Raw genomic sequence first — 17,589 nt, 5'->3', positions numbered from 1 at the left:
GGAAAAGTTGACAGACACTAGTTCTCTACTCTAATTATCTGTTACTTTTCTTTGTTGTGACCAGTAATTCGATACCAGCTTTATGATACCTGTGATTTGTGTAAATGCAGATAACATCAATCCATGCTGCTGTTATACTTACAAAATGCTAATAACAGGTTTGTGAAGTTAATATATTGTATAATTTAATGTATGTGGATAAATGTGCAGCGGTCAGCTGTTTATTATCCAAACAAAGACTATATGTCAAAATGCTGACAGGCTTTTTCTGCTTAAATGTTTGAAGGACTGAAACAACAAAAAAAAATACAAATAGTGATGCTGAGATGAAGAGACCTCTGGAGGGTTGGAAAGCACACACACACACACACACACACACACACACACAAAATACAAATGACAAAGCCATAAATATCACAGCAAATAAAAAACACAGGAGGGTGCAACACAATAACAAAAGTGTTTTAATTTAAATGTTTTAACGATGCTTTAAATCACATTTTACTTGCATGAAGGCTGCGAGATGCAGTGAATCCTGATGATTCAAGCTTCGCTGTTGCAAACACTTAATATTTCTGCTTGTGGGAGTGCAGCGATTCTGAGCCCGAGCTTCAGAAACCCCCTGCAGGCCTCCGAGGACGGCGGGGAACTAAATATAAGTCAAAATAAAACAAAACACATAAAACAAAAACTCTTGTATTTTGTTTTTGCTGACCTCACAAAATGAATGTCCATGTATATAGAGCAGAATATTGTGATATCAGTTTGGTGCGAGCGGGGGAGGCAGGCAGGGGTGTGTGTGTGTGTGTGTGTGTGTGTGTGTGTTTTCATTTACTGAGCCTGAACTCCTCCCTCTAAGTGTCAGTCTGTATGACCCTAAGTCATTAAACTGGACATTGATCATTAACATCTCCGCCATAATTGAATAATTGTGCAATATTCTGTGTACTACTCCCGTGCAATATTTAGTTTTCCCATGTTAGTTTTTCTTATTTATTGTTATTGATATTATATACCTCCATTACTCTCGACAGTACATGCACCTCCGCTTATTACTTATTTGGTTACATTGTATTATTATACTGTACTATCATCATCAACCGGTAAACCCACTTGGTACTTCACACTTAGTTTATCTTATACTTATACCGACATGATACTTAATTTATTTTCTGACCTGTTTTATAGTGTTTTATATTGTTTGCTAGTGCTTTCTCCTGTGTGCACTGACGTAAAGGCGAGCTGCTGTAACAAAGAGTTTCTGAAGCAGCATCAATGATTATTCAAGGGTCAGTAGTCACTTTTAGTGACATCCTGTGCTCAGCTGGGTGATATGATGACATCCTACTAATAAGTTGAAGCCTAATGTACAAAGTAAATCATGAGAAAAGAAGTGAGGAAGACAAGAGATGAAGCCTAGCGACTGAAAGATTTCTGCTTTGAAATGTTGGAACTGCTGGGAACAAAATGTGGGCGGGGTAAAGCTCCCTCCTGTCCAACGTCCTCACGCCGCTGCACTGGTGCTGTGATGTCACCAGGACGACAGCATTAGTAACTTGTTTGGACACTTAAAAAACGACCCGTGTTTACATTTTCTGGACACGCAAACTCTCGTGCTTGTGTGAATAATGGCCGCTGTCTTTGAGAAGCGAGGCAGGAAGTGGCAGTTGCTGCAGAACGTCTTAGAGAGGCGGTCGGGTTGGATGGCTGAGCACACAAAGCGTCTGACATCGACGCTGGAGATCACTGTCCGCATCCCGCCCAGTCCCGTTGCCAGAGGAAACTTATTGGACGGGCATCTGACTTAGTGTTCATAAATCCATAAAAACGATAATGGGAAAATTGACTTCAACAATATTGTTATAGCAAAGTCAGAGATAAATTGATTGATTAGCCTTTTTAGTTCATTACATTTTGTGAGAGGATGCTGCAAGATTCACTCCCCATGTGCTTTTCTTGCAAAACCAGTTTGTGATTAATCAAATAAAACCACAGCATTACAGGCACTTATTTAATATTTTCTGCAAAGGACTTTCATAATGCAACATTGTAAATCACATCGTGACAGCACCAATAACGTTTTGTCAGCCGAACAATAGGTCTATGACAGTATAAAGTAAAGACGTATTAGTTATGTACTTCGGTCATCAAGACAACTGCACCGACTGCAGAGTTGTCACTCACGATAAAAACAACACTTTTTCAGTGCTGCTGTTGGTTGAAAACCTTCCTGCCACAACAGATCAATGTAAATAACTGAATCACCATGAAAAATGAAATGTATCAGATGGACAATCACACCCATGCCTGACTTCTGTGTCATAAAATGCTGCAGGTTGAGGTTATATTTACATTAATAAGTGCAGGTCAGCGTCATCAGTGGGTTAGGGAGTGTTGTTATTGTGGTTAAACCTGCATGTAAATGCATCATCTTCCAGTAAACCTTCTGCCTCCAAACATGAGACCTGTCTCTCTTGCTCGCCCACTCGCTCTCTCTCTCTCTCTTTTTCGACTACTCATCTATTCAGTTACATGAATTACATAAAACATCATCAACAAACAAAATTGCCACCCCATAGTCCAAATTCTATAAACACAAATAACCCTTTCGCTGCAGCTCTGAAGCCTGATTTTTATCAGTTGCTACTGGAAACAACATTAAACAATAATGGACAACAAACTGGACCAAGAACACTCAAACTCTGTACAGGCAGGGCCAGAGCCGCCTCTGTTTCCTGAGGAGGCTGAGGTCCTTCAACATCTGCCGGACAATGCTGAGGATGTTTGATGAGTCTGTGGCGGCCGGTGCTGTCCCGTATGCTGTTGCATGCTGGGGCAGCAGGCTGAGGGTAGCGGACGCCAACAGACTCAACAAACTGATCCGTAAGGCCGGTGACATTGTGGGGGCGGAGCTGGACTCTCTGTTGGTGGTGTCAGAGAGGAGGATGCTGGGTAAACTACACGCCATCTTGGACGGCGTCTCCCACCCGCTCCATGACGTGCTGGTCAAACAAAGGAGCGCCTTCAGTGGAAGACTCATCCCCCCACAATGCACCACAGAGCGCCACAGGAAGTCATTCCTGCCTGTGGCCATCAGACTCTTTAACTCCTCCCTCTAAGTGTCAGTCTGTATGACCCGAAGTCACTAAACTGGACATTGATCATTAACATCTCTGCAATACTTGAAATAATTGTACAATATTCTCTGTTTAATACTGCTGTGCAATATACTCTTTTCAGTTTAATATTCCCCGTTTATTGATATTTATTCATACTTCTATTACTGCTGTGCAATATCCACCGTCTCATAATCATCTAATAAGCTACACTTAACGTGACAGTACTCATTATTGCACTTATTACATTGTATTATACCGTACTATACTTAACCTCTAAATCCACTTTGTGTATATGTTGATTTGCACATCTCTTATTTCTTACTTGAAATTGTCTCGTTGCGGACTTATTTTATTATTATTTCTGTTCTATTAGTACTTCTATTCCTGTGTACATTGATATGACAGTGAGCTGCTGTAACGAAAGAGTTTCCTCTCGGGGATCAATAAAGTTTTTCTGATTCTGAAACCTTCAAAAACAGGGAGACTAAAGGTTTTTTCTACTTTTGGTTCCCAGTGTCTCAAACTAAAGCTGCATTCATCTCTTTGTTTAAGGCATTTAATAAAGGCATATTTTCCCTTCACATCTTCTAAACAAAAAAAGAAATCCATGAGGGTAACGGAGGGTGCAGAGCTGAAACATCAGTGCCACACAGACCCTTTAGTCATGATGTAGGGATGTTATCTAAAACTACAGTCAAAGCAGCCAATGCAAAGAAATAAAAACTATTAATGTATTTTTACTATAATTAATGCTCATATATTAGCATAATTTAATCTCTACACTGTTTTTTTTTTAATGTGCCACTTGGTGAGATTTTGAGAAAAGATTGATTTGTTTCACAGCACAGAACAGGAACCAGGACTTCGTCAACCAGGACAGGTGCAACCTGACAAGCTAATCAACATTTCTCCGCAGCAGAGCAGAGAGAGAATCTCCAACCACAAATCGGTTGTGTATTTCATGATACTGAACATTTATTTAGTAGAAAATACTGCTACTGAAAAATTGCCCATTCATATTGCCCGTTTTGTTCGACACATTCAATTTACTGTCACATAAAAACAAAGAAAAACAGCAAATCCTCACAACGGAGGAGCTGAAAAGAGGTGATGTCATTTTTGCAAACAAACAAATAGTTAATTCAGCTTCACAAGTGCTTATTTAAAAATATACTGAGTTTTTAAAACACACTACTGTATTTTCTGTGTGCACTGGGCACTCTCCACACGCAGTGCAAACCTTCCAGCACAGAGGTTTGTACCGAGCTGCACCCCTGTTTTCTGCCAGCCTGTCTGTTTGCATCTATGTCCACCTGCCTGTCTGTCGACCTGATTGGCCGTTACTCTGTCTGCCTGTCTGTTCGTCTGTCTCTCTGTGATGCCTCAACCTGTGCGTCAGCCTGCCAGTGTGTCTCCTCCGTCTGTCTGCTGCGATAAAAATAGACCTTATCTCCCCCTGCTAAACTATTTACCGTCTCAGCTTGAGTGCAACGGGTGCAACCCGACAGGCACTCTCCCTGTCCAAACTGCGTATGGCCTGATAAGTGGGCTGTTTAGCTTACTGAATATTTCCTCTAATATTAGTTTGTGAAACTCCCCCAAGGTGTTATATATTGGTTTCCAGGCTTCAGTGAGTAGACATCGACAAAATACTGACCCAAAAGCAGAGTACGATAAAATACTAAATACGGCATGAAAGGACGTGACGAAGTCAAATCGACGAGTCACAAAGAACTGAGATGTGCAGATAACTGTAATCTTTAGATCAACTGGAAGGTGCAAGAGGTCATTCAAACAATGAAACAAAGAATTAAAAATGTGAGAAATGAAATGAAAAAGAAAGGATGACATAAAGAGGTGCAACAGCAGGAAAATGCACCGCTCCTCATTAACATCTCACGTTTATGTTTCCGTCTGTGTCTACGTCTCTGAGCGTGTCGCCTTTTATTTTCGGTTTGGTTGTGGCTGGTGCCAAACTGCGTACCTTACGTTACAGACATAGCGCACATAATCAAACTCCCCTGGGTGTCCCAAACCGAATACGTCTCAACTTCCGCCGCAGCAGCGCATTACGTCAATGTCAGACAGAGAAAAAAATAGCAGCACCTGGAGGGAAGCGAGCGTATTCTCAAAAGGTTCCCGATGACTAATGCTGAATTTTCCTGCCGAGTTCCCTCTCCGTCTCTTCAAGAACAGGTAATCACTATTGTCCCTTTTTATTTAGAGTTATCCCCTTTATAACGTCCGGCGCGACTGCCTGCTCCTTTCCCCGCTTGAGCTTTTGCCATTGTTGCTAGAAATGCTCTTAGGTGTGCTCTGTGTTAAAGTGGGGCTGGGTACTGTTTGAAATATGGCAAGGCCGGTGAATCACTCTGGACTCTGCGTACTCACCTCCCTGCTCTTGCAAACATCATGTATAATAGTGAGATTCCACTGAAGAAATCAAAAGGTCAACACAGTCTGTGGTGCTGAACAGCGAGCGATTAATGAATGAACTCACTGTCCGTTGTGGCAGCCTAATGTCTTCTGTCTGCCGGTGCGGTTTTATATATTTGTATGGAAAATGAAAAGGAGTGAGCATCGTTTCGGCAGGGAGAATTCCCTCGTCGGCTGGGGACGGGGACCGCAGATGCAGATTTGTAGATGTTTGGTAATGAAATTCATCTCCACTCGGCAGGAAAAGACAGGATCAAATTTATCAGCCCGTATAAACTCTGGGTTTTCCTTCCGGGCAAAGAAATGGTGAGGTGAACGCATATTTAACATACAAATTAATGCGAATGAGCTTCAGTAGAAACGTGGATGAAGTCAAGAATGTCTTGGTACAAGCAACAATGGCGACATATCCATTTCATCCATATCCTTAATATCCTCTTCTGTCATTTTTCCAACCTCTTAGCTTTAATTTCTGCAGATTCTGCTGCCTGAAACCTACAGTGCTCTCTGACCTGCTGTCCAGCCGTCATGTTTAATACATCAGACCGCCACAAAACCCAAAGATCCTACAGACGTCAGTGCAATTTGACGTGCGTTTGGATTACAATTTTGACAACCGTGCATGCATCCCTTCCATGTTAACCAAACTTGTGTTTTATAGACATGTCTAGTAATTATTTTGCGACCTTGCCTGAACCTGAGCGTTCGCAATATGTAAAATAAATCAAGGTTGATGGGTCAGCCGTCACGACCAACACAGTGGCCAGATATTGCTGATCCAGACATCTACAAATATTTGATTGAATCACCAGGTTGTCGTTAGGCTAAGTGTTGTTTGTAAAACTGTTTGGGCTCGGCTGGGCTGAGATTCAGTTGGAGACGACAGTCTAATGCTGCCATACTGTATGACTGTACTCCCACTCAAGCTAGCTGTCATCAGCAGTAACTGTCAGTGAATATTCAGGTGTCTTATGTGCCTCAAATCAGATCTGGATTCGTGCGTTTATTTGTTTTACAAACTGCTACACGGCAGCTTTTTGGCATTTTCCTGTTTTATCCCCTTATGTGAAAGTGCGATTCTTTCCCCCAAAGGGGGCGCTGTCGTGGCGATTGATGACGCGATGCCGGTCTGATGTATCCACAATGGTCTAAAGCTCATGGGAAATGGTGTTTTCCACTAGCAAAACAGAAATATTTAATAAAACAATGATATTACAAATTACACTCTAAACATATGGAGTGAACCACACAACGAACTGTTGAGTAAGGTTATTTTCCATGGCTGGGTTTTTAGTTATTTGTGTTCTTTCATATGTTAGTGGGATTTTGAATGAGGTTTTCTTACTTCTTGAAGTTCTGGTTTCACTACGGCTATCTATACGCTTAACAAGCAGCGGCGAGCGGTGCAGCCGGTGATTTGCTGTTGCTGTTTTGTTTAGTTTTTTCTTGCCTTGGCTTTCGCCTCTCAAACAGCCTGACAGCCCCAGCAACTTTCACCAATGACCTGCAGACACTACTCAGGGCTGAAAAAAGGTTTTGCGAACTGCATTTTTCTGGTTAATAAAATAGTTTCATCTGTATATTTTTCTAGACTTGAACCGATCAAAGATAGTAAAGCACGAAGCTCTTTATAGTAAAGATGCTAATACAACTTTATCTATCAAAGCAACCCTCTCTCCTAGAAATTACATTTACATCCAAGTAAATTATAACTAATTTGTCAGCCCGGCGACCGGTCCGGGGTTTACCCTGCCTCGCGCCACATGTGAGCTGGGACAGGCTCCAGCCCCCAAACTACGCCTCAAAGGATAAGTGGGTGAAGATAATGGAGGGACGGATGGGTAATTTGCAACAGGTAATACATTTTGAAATAAATGTAATACCGCCAGGATTACATTTTCTGTTAACATAACACGAAATGTTAATCTTATTTATCTTATGTGGCAAGTCTCAAAATGTTGATACAAAGTTCCCTGACAACGTATTTTATTTGTTTTCCACCAAAATATCCGATCTTGCAACACAATATCATCAAGCAAGTTTTTTTTAATGGTTATATTTAGGCACTTTAAGGTTAAGGAAAACTCTGTCTTCTTCACTGCAGAAACAAGTCTGCAGTGACTTGAGGCACAAGACGTGTTATTAACATTTAACTGAAACCACAATCTTTCACTAACCTTAGCACCAAAGTGCTTCTGTCGCCTAACTCTAACCAAATATACAAAGCACATTGGTTTATCAGTACAGCACACACACACACACACATTTCATTTTCCTCCATCTACCACCCTCTCTGTCTCCATCTAGGCAGCAACACGACAACAGTTCCTCACCGCCAGGGATGTATTTGTCACAAGTGTTCAGAAAAGCTTTCTCTCACACCCGCACGGCGCCTGCTGTGCCTGTTTCTCGTCTGTCAGTTGAATGTGAGCGGTGCGGCTCAGGGGGTATCTGAAGAGCGTGTAAAAGCCAAACTGGTGGCTTGATTTCTGGCTTCCTGGCATCTTGCTCGGAGCAGCGGGAGGGAGTGGAGAGCTTCACCCGTTGGTTCTGTGAAGCTCCGTAGAGGCGTATAGATTCGATGTGATGATGCAAAAATTCCTTAAATATATGGAATGAAATTTCCTCGTGTTCGGTACATAAAGCATCTAAAGTTACCACGTCATCTTAAAAACACAGCCTCGTTAAAATAGTTTAGGGCTACAACTATACAATTATTTTCGTCATCAGCTTATCCGTTTTTTCACTGAGCTGAGAAAGATTTCATATATTTGAGAAAGACTAAAAGCAGGGACTGTAGGAATGCTGACTATGAAGTGTAGTAATAGAGCACTTACGCAGTGAGGGTGAAGGGTTCAACTCCCACCGGGGCAATCCAAGCTTCAAATGTATGCAGTCATGTTGCTGCGAGGCACTTTGGATAAAAGCATCTTCCAAATGGCATATTGTCGCTGTCGGGTGAAGACCCTCCGTCTCGAAAATGTCAAACTTTTTAGAAACCAAAAATAACAGCCCTGTTTTTAGCTTCATGACAATGCGGTTTGGAAGTTTGTCCCGTGGGTTTAAAGAGAGTTTTAGAAACTCAGGAGTCTGCGGGTGGAGACTTTTCTCTGAATTTTAACTAAAAAGGGGAAAAGTTACAAAACTTGTCAGATGTTTTTTTTTTTTTTTGAAACAGCAGTATGTTTTTGTTTGCAGTTCATCAAGAGAAAATTAATCAACAACTTTTTTAGATTACTTTATCAAGTAAAATGTCAAACCTTCTCTGGTTCCAGATTCTCCAATGTGACTTACTTGCTGCGTTTCTCTTTTTTTATATGAATGTAAACTGAATGTATTTGGACTGTTGTTTGGCTGCTTATCAACACAGTTAGCAGCCGCAGCAGTGACACACAGCACTCTGAGCCATACAGCTACGACTGCTCTTTAAATGACACCTTGTCACCTGCTTCAGATACTGCTGCTCCACCAAAGGTTTAAAAAGAGGTCGACGGATGGTTAAACAACAACAACTGCGTTAATGACATTAAGAGAATCTGCCGAGCAGCTGAAAGAAAATGGAGCAGTTCTCTGCATCAAACTGTGAAGAACTTAAATATTAATAACTTAAAAATACAAAATAACTTCAATTAGAGCCAGTATTGCTGCTGATGTAAACGCAGATGACCTCAGCAAACCCTGTAAAAAAAAATAAAAAATGTAACCATGGCAACATTCACCTGTGTTACATTAACTGAGCTTTGCAAGACTGTCACCGAGTGTAACTCCTCCACCTCATGTGCTGACCCTGTACCTACAGCATTTTTTAAGCGGGCGTGCGATAGTGTTTCAACTCATGTCCCGAAGATTATAAATGCAGCTCAAAACAGCTGTTGTAAAACCTTTAGTAAAAGAAACCCACCTCTGCTTTTGCTGTTTCTGCGGGGAGCTCAGTGTGATCGCGACGTGCCATTGGCGACAACGGTTGGGAGTTCAAGACCCGGGTGATGTTCAGCGAACGTCTTGTATCAGCAGCCATCGACCCTGCTCCTGGAGCGCTGCTGCCACGCTGCTTTAGGTGTCGCTCCACTCCAACACACCTGCTTCTAATGAGTAACTCATTATCCAGACCGTGACAAGCTTCAGCTGCTTCCTCTCCCGTGTTTTTGCTGAGTTGACACCAAACTAACAAACGGTTTCTCCCTTGGCAGGTCGCTCAGCAAGATCATGACTTGCTCTTAGTGTTTAAGGTTGTGAGTTTGAGTCGTGGGTGCTGTGTGGATTAGAGAAATGTGACTTCAAGGTTTAATAACTTTGGTCTGGGATGGACTGCATATGTCTTCTTTATTTCGTCTTCTTCCTCCTCAAAAGGCACGGCCCCGACTCACAGCTGCGCAGCAGCTAGAATAGCTATTATTACTTTAACCCGATTGCCGCAATTTGCGTCAAAAATCGCACTCCTTCTCTGAGTCCTAACCCAGTCGAATCTGAACCCACGGACACGATACACATTTAGATTCAGTGTCCGTTGCAAATAAACGTCCATAAATCCGTTTAAAAATCATAGAAAAAAAGATGCTCCTTATATCTCCAGAACCTGCCTGAGAATCATCATGTTTTTAAGTTTTCTTCAGTATCACAGTGATCCAGCGATAGTTGTCTGTACACCCATGGGTTCACTGCTGACAGCTGATTCAGCTACTTTTAATGGGGACAATTTGACAAAATGTAAACAAATAAAGACTAAAAAAACACAGCTAACTCAGTAAGCATGATACCTGCTGTTTACATCCCCAAAAAGTATTATGGGAGCTGTAGTTCCGAAACTTAGAGCACGATTACCCCCCCACATGGAACAGACAAACAACTGCCCCATGTGAAGGAGTATCTCGACAGGGGTGTGACAGCATTTTGGTGAAGAGGGAGCTGGGCCGGAAGGCAAAGCTTTCGATTTACCAGTCGACCTACGTTCCAACCCTCACCTGTGCTCACGAGCTCTGGGTGGCGACCGAAAGAAGGAGATCGCGCGTACAAGCGGCCAAAAATGAGTTTCCTCCGTAGGGTGGCTGGGCTCAGCCTGAGAGATAGGGTTAGCAGCTCAGTCATCAGGAGGGATGTCTGAGGGTTCGGGCATCTGGTCAGGATCAGGGCGCCTCCTTTTGGAGGTTTTCTGGACATGTCCAACTGGGAGGAGACCCAGAACACGATGGAAAGATTATAGATCTCATCTGCCTGAGCTGGAAAATGTTGCTGGGGAGGGGGATGTCTGGACTACCTAGCTTAGCCTGCTGCCACCGCGACCCGAAAATGGATGGATAAATGGACAGTCTCACAAGGACATCAACACACACACACACACACACACACACGTTTATGTAATGTGAAACCCTTTTGAAGAACGCTCAGGTGGGACTGATGGGCTCAGAGCTATGACCTCATGTCTGTGGTGTCAGGTAACACTCCACACACACACACACACACACACACACACACACACCCAAAGGTCCCTGGCCACGTGCTGGAAGACACACGGATCAATGACTGCCAGGATATAGATGATATAAGGCCACTGACACACACACACACACACACAGAGAAAACAATACATTTTAAAATGCAGTTGCCTGTGTTGGTAAGAAGCTGAAAAGAGAATTAAATAGATAAAGAGAAGAGAAGAAAGGAGAGAAGAGTAATATCTCGTTTTATCAGCTGATATTGGCTTAAAACTGCTATATAGGCGGATATTCAAAAATAACATTTCATGCCTTACAGAAATGATAAGAACATTTACTGATAATTGTCATTCTCAAATGTCATTTTTGATAATAAACGGTAGCTGTTCAAGTGGAAAATATTCCAACCCTATTGACAGACAAGCAGGTCTGGATATTGAGCGATTTCGCAAAAACTGCAGAATTATTTTCAATGACAACGTCTTTTTAAAATTCTCACTTTCTACAATATCTGTGCATGTCAACCATGGTGTGGTTAAGGTTAATAAAAGGCAATTATTTATTGCAGGTCTGTGATGGGAGGCGAACTCTGATCCCCGACCTTCACACCCTTGAGCTTGATTTATAGTTGGATGTTAAGGGGTTGCAGCCAGCGTAGCTACGGAGCCTGTGAGCACAGCTGCTGAAGCCGGCATGTGCCTCCTCAAAAATGTAACTATACGTCGGAGCTACGAAACCTCGCTGCATGTCGGGCACACTGCTATGTTATGATTTTCTTTTCTTTTTTTAAATCAAGTATCAGCCAGTTTCATTGCAGCTGTAAAGCACAGCAAAGCAAACGAGGGAAAACAGTCATGGTCCAACAACAGGAAAGCTTTACCTTCATTCTCAATAACTCAAAAACCCCCTTCAGGAATACATCAGAGTCTGCAGAGCTCATAACTTCTGACAAGTCATTTGATTGCGCTCAAATAAAACCTCCTCCTCCACACCTGCAGCCGTCTGCCGCGCTGCCTTCACACTCAGGGAACTGTGATCAGTGCATACAGTATTTGTGCCTGAAACACTGAGCAGCGGACGCCATGTGGCAGCATGTGGCGGCTTGTCTCTGCATCGGTCCGTTTCAGTGCAGTCACTGTTTTGAGACATAAAAGTGACTTTCATTTCAGTTTAGTGAGTTTCAAAGGAGACGTTTCATTCCAGTAAAATGTTTTTCTTATGAAGTCACCAACGTTTCTAAGTTGGCTTTTCTAGCTTTACACATTTTGTAATTTTATTGTTCATTGACTAAAATTTACCAAAAACTGCTAAAACACGGGGTGGTTTAAAACTTCTGACTAGCCGTACAGTTCCCTTTCACTTTTACTCTGCTTATCTCTAAGCTTTAATTACGCTTCCTTTTTGTCATTTGTTACAAAAGAGTTTCCCCTCGGGGATCAATAAAGTATTTCTGAATATAAATTTGCATCTGCATGGTTACTGAGCAACTATAAAGTAAAACCAATCAAAGAGCTGCCTTCAACATCGTGAACATATAGAAAGTCTGAAGCTGCAGATTAAAGATTAAATAAATACAATAATTACTGATACACATCACTGAAGACCTAATCACCAGAAAAAACAAGACATCACAGCAGCACTGACGGTGTTTGATCGACAGGTGACCTCTGTAAAGTACACACCGACGACAGCACAGCAGCGGAGACGCTGCCGGATCATCGCAGCATCACTTCAAGGTAAAACTTTTCAGGATGCAACAAAGGCTGCATCGCAGCGGCTGTTGTGAAGCACGCGCTCAGTGTGGAGTGATGGACAGATGGATGAACAGATTTATCCGCAGATCGATGGAGATTTGACGGACGGATGGAGCAGAAAAATAGAGCTTGAAAAGCCTGATGGATGGATGGAAGGACGTGGGAAGTACTTCCATTGTGTTAGAGCAGCCCTTCGGACAGCTGCCAACGTCTAAATTCTTTTACTGCTCTTCAAAGTGCGGTCAGGACACGCTGTTGGTCATGTAGGAGTTATCATCACTACCTGATCTATACAGACCTGGTTCACACTGGAGTGATTATGGCTTAAAACTGTTAGTGCAAAACTCAAACATTTAATAATCAATATTTTTTATATTTACAGTGGATCAAATGACAGAGGCGGCGAAGGTGTGGCTCACAGTGAGAAACCCACAGAGAATTATCAGCAGCCTCTGCAGCCCCGCGGAGCTTTTTTACCATCTTTCAAATCACTGTTTTGTTTTTCCAGCCTGCAACTTCACTGTTTGGTTCACTCTCACCGCTCTCATCACCGGCGTTGATAACCCCACTGGACACTACCTGCTCAGCACCGAACGGCAAAGCTAGCGACCAGCTGGTGAACACAGTGGAGCAAAAAGAGAGTGAATATTGGACGTACGGTCGGCAGATGAGAAGAAACATGACTCCAAACGAACGATAATGTCCGCTGAATCTGCCGGCTGTGTAAACAGGCAACTGTTTGCTAACAAGTTCGTTATTTCAACTTTAAACGGTGATAATGTGTCGGTGTTGTGTTTACAACTTGTTTCCACTACAACATATGAGCTTTTGTCTGAGATAAAAGAAGAGGCCTCATTTCCACTGTTGTGCCTTGTCCAAAGTTCATCATTTTTGTTTGTATAACTCTGTTTTTGTCAATTAAATATGTAGGAAATCTATACATGTAAATCTATAGATGTAATATGCAGTATATTTTGTTATTTGTGTGGATCTTCTATACCCACTTTTCCAGTACTGGGTCACAGGGGACCAAAGCCAGCATGCACTGGGCAAGAGGAGGGGTCAACAAGTCGACACCTACAGGCGCTTGAGAGTTTCCGGTTCACCGGACCTGCAGGTCTCTGGACCGTGGGAGGAAACCCACGTAGATATGGAGACAGCATAAACATAAAGAAAGGTCGCCGCTGGACGTTCTTGGACATTCTTGAAGTTTGTGAACCCAGGACCTTTCTGATGGGAGGCGACATGCTAACCACTGAACTACCATGCTGCCCCTTTCGTGCATTTATATGTTTTAATTAGTGACTTTTATTTTAATTTAAATGTTAAAGTCATGGCAAAAAAATATACTATTTGGGTTAAAAAAAGAAAAACAGACAGACAATTCAATTACTGTATGCTCAGTAATGAACGTTATGGAGCTACACTGGGATGATCCGATCTAGCTGCAGGCACAGAAATTAAATTTACATCTTGGTGTGACAATTGTTTCCTCTTCCTGTGCTACCACGGCGACCAAACGTGATCCACTCTCCACGTCCTTCTGCGCTGCACCCAGAAAGCTTACAGAGAAGCAAGATGCTGTTTCTCATAGCAGACAGAGCACCGCCTGATATTCATTTTTAATTAGAACATTTCCGTCCTGCTCAGTATCTCATGTGATGAGGCTCCACTGCGCTGCTGGACTCTCATCTAGAGCTGCAACCCACTGCTAGACGTGCGGCAAGAATGCACTCTGCTGTGTATTAGTGTCTGGCACGTATTAAAAGTGATCTGCAGGGTCGATTAACTGTCGTATGTCCCGCACGGCGGCTTTCCGTTCAGGTCTTGCTGTTTTTGTGCTGTTGTGACAACATGAGCTTGTAACGCTGTATCCTCGCTCAGTTTATCGTTTCTGACTCTGACGTAAAGCACAAAGAAATAAAACCTAAAGGAATAAAGCGAACCTTGCTGTAGAAAACCTGCACGTCGGCAGCTCCGAATGACAGCGAGAGGCATCTGAATAATTTGCGCAAAGCTGTGACCCCGTTGAGACTGACTCACCCAGGATTCCTGTTTTAGTAAAACTCTGCTCTACCAACCAAAGATAAATTCAAAGTGATGCCGAGTTTTGTAGCTGTGTACCACACTGGCTTTTGCTTTAAACTTGTTTTGGGAGCGACTGGCAAAGTGACTTTAACCAGCTGCGACTGAAGCTAAAAATATACTAAACTTTGACACGGTTTTCATAACGACACGCAGTCTGCTCATATCTACCAAACCTGTCAGTCATGATTTGTTTATAACAAAGGAAAACATGAAGAAAACCACAGCCGGTTTGTGAAGTGTAGACACTGTCAGACTTTTATACGGGGAAACTGAATTCATCTGCAGAGTCTCAGTTTGTGCAGAAGATATGGATTTAGTTTAGTTCATTACATTTATCTGTCAGGGACCATGTGCAAAAACATATAAAGACATGTATTGTACCAGATTTAGCTACAAGCTAATCATAGATCATAGATCCAAACATATATACCAATTTCAACAGTTACACCGAACTCTATGTAATATAAATACTGACTCCCACTCTGGTCCCCACGTTAAAGCCTCCCAGTAGATAATAAGACAAGATAGCTGCACTTTTTATGCTAACAGGTTAAAAAGGTGCAGATGGGACCGGGACAAACAGCCCCTTGGAAATAAATGGATAAAACCCATTTGTGCATTATACCTTGAAATGTGAAAGAAATAATGCAGAAAATGTATACGTAAAAATAATTACAGGCAATTTGGTTTAATCCTGTTAGGTTAGGTTTGCAGAAGGCATGACTCACATCACAGATACAAGAGCACATAAACATCAGAGGGTTTTATTAACACGTCCTCTGTCAGTCTGTCTCTGGCCATGTTGGAAACCTCCCGCATTCCCACACTGCTGACTGTGGACACCCTTTCCCTCTTTTTCTAATTTTTTTGAATTAAAGTTAATTTCTTTCTTTGGCTTCCTGTAGTCTGTACTGCTTTGCACAGTGTCAGTGTCTCCTGATCCATGTTCTCTGCCCATTTCTTTTTCTTTTTGTGTCTTGATTTCTCTTCTCCTCCTCTCTCCCCATCTTTAGAGCTTATCAGCATCTCGAGTCTCTACCTTCACCGCCTGACGTTCCGTCTCTTGCTGCAGTATTATACAACTCGTCCTCTTTCTCTTCTCACCCTTTTTATGCAGATAAGGCTGATCTTAAAACCAGTGACATTGTGGTAAAAAGGGGCTGTAAGTGACTCAGCACCATAAAACATCCACTACAAATAAAGTAGACCAAGTGACATGCAAAACACAGTAATGCACCAATTTACGCACTGTTGGTTTCCAGTCTCGGTTTAGAACTACTGTATATGAGCCTGATAAAGGCTGTATCACTGACACTGTATGTGAGGAGTTGTTACATGCCTCAATCAGTTTAATTACTCTGTTTCCCTGCACACATTCTGGTTTCTTTCTCTATTCTGGCAAGTAGCAGCCATTTGCAGCCTTGCAAAGCTTCCTAATTCATTTCAACTTCATTATTTAACTTTATAAATGTCTAAACCAGGCAGGCAGGAGGGATGCACTAAGTGATGGAGCACATAGCACCACTTTCTAAAAACTCACCCTTTATAAAAAGGGTTTGTATAATATTAATAATCTTTATTTCTAGAGCACTTTTCTAAACCCACGTTACAAAATGCTTCACGCAAGGCAACAACTTCCCGACAAGCAGATCCCACAGTCGCTGTGAGCACATTTTAAGTGTTTACTAATGAATTTGTTGCTATAACTGCTTCTGTGAAACCTCCATACCTTTTTATGTTTAATGACTTATTAATATTGACGGCAGACGTGATGACTTTTTAGAAAGTGAGTCACTCATGATAATTTATTAACGACATAACTATTAATTTCTCAAGAGCAAGACATATTTTTCCCAACCTGGCAACCCAAAGTTGCGCTTATTAATGGGTTATATCTATAAAGCATTAATACATTATTTATCAACTATTGATAAAGTCATTAGTTACAACTTATAAAAGGCCTTATGAGAAAGTGGTTCCAAACTCATGATCAGCTTTGAATTAATTTCATTTTGGACGGATGTTACAGGATATAATCATGTGTTAAAGTGATTGTTCACTAGATTAAATGGAATGAAAGACAATAAAAATACATAAAAAAACAAACATTACAACTGCATCAGACCTCTACTGTGCACAGATGCAGTGAGCGACCTAGCAGGCAGCGATGCATATCATCATTTATATCACAGCAGTTTGAAAAGAACGTCGGTTATTTAAAAACGAAAGCTGACTGAGTTGACCTTCCACCGCATCCAAGTACTTCACGCTGTTCTTCAAATGAAGTTTGTTCCTGGCTCGCCGCATACAGACAGCACAATGCCCTAATCAAATGCACAATGACAACTCCTCTTATTTACAGCTGCAGCTTGCACCGAGTGCGCTGTAAAGTGTGTGTGGGCGAGAAAGACAATGACTGGAGAGGAGGGAAGTGCAAAAAAAAAAAAAACTCGAGACAGAGGGAGACAGATGAATAAAGAGGGAGAGGAAGGACTGTAAAACAACGAGGGTGTCCATCAACAAGCCAAAATGTTCTGATCGCAAAAAACATGACAGACGTGAGTATGAAGTACAGGCTCCATATGCGCGCGCTTCACTCCAAGGACAGCAAATCAGGACAAAGCTTGAAACTACTAGTAACAGCCGTGAATTCGCACCCGCCTACACAGCGTACACACACACACACACACACAGCTCTGATAAGTGCAGCACTGCAGGCTCGTTTAACCCATTTCTCGGGTGTAATGTGGTGTTTAGAGC

The 17,589-nt window shown here is 42.1% G+C and overlaps 1 protein-coding gene across 5 annotated transcripts in view; it reads right to left on the bottom strand.

The window, feature by feature from the left end:
* mmp24 (matrix metallopeptidase 24) overlaps window positions 1-17,589 on the bottom strand; it is an 81,502-nt gene that overhangs the window by 53,531 nt on the left and 10,382 nt on the right. The window contains exon 1 of one of the 5 annotated variants that reach the window (XM_044183081.1): window positions 9,457-11,567. The exons of the other annotated variants lie outside the window; for them this stretch is intronic. Coding sequence (XP_044039016.1) covers window positions 9,457-9,573 — 117 coding nt within the window. The 5' untranslated portion in view covers window positions 9,574-11,567. Of the gene's footprint in view, window positions 1-9,456; window positions 11,568-17,589 lie in introns of those variants that run through there. 5 annotated transcript variants of the gene reach the window in all.

The sequence above is a fragment of the Siniperca chuatsi genome, linkage group LG2, assembly GCF_020085105.1.
Source record: "Siniperca chuatsi isolate FFG_IHB_CAS linkage group LG2, ASM2008510v1, whole genome shotgun sequence".
Taxonomy (NCBI): domain Eukaryota; kingdom Metazoa; phylum Chordata; class Actinopteri; order Centrarchiformes; family Sinipercidae; genus Siniperca; species Siniperca chuatsi.
Note: the sequence above shows the minus strand (reverse complement) of the source record. Positions and strands in the feature narration are given on the sequence as shown.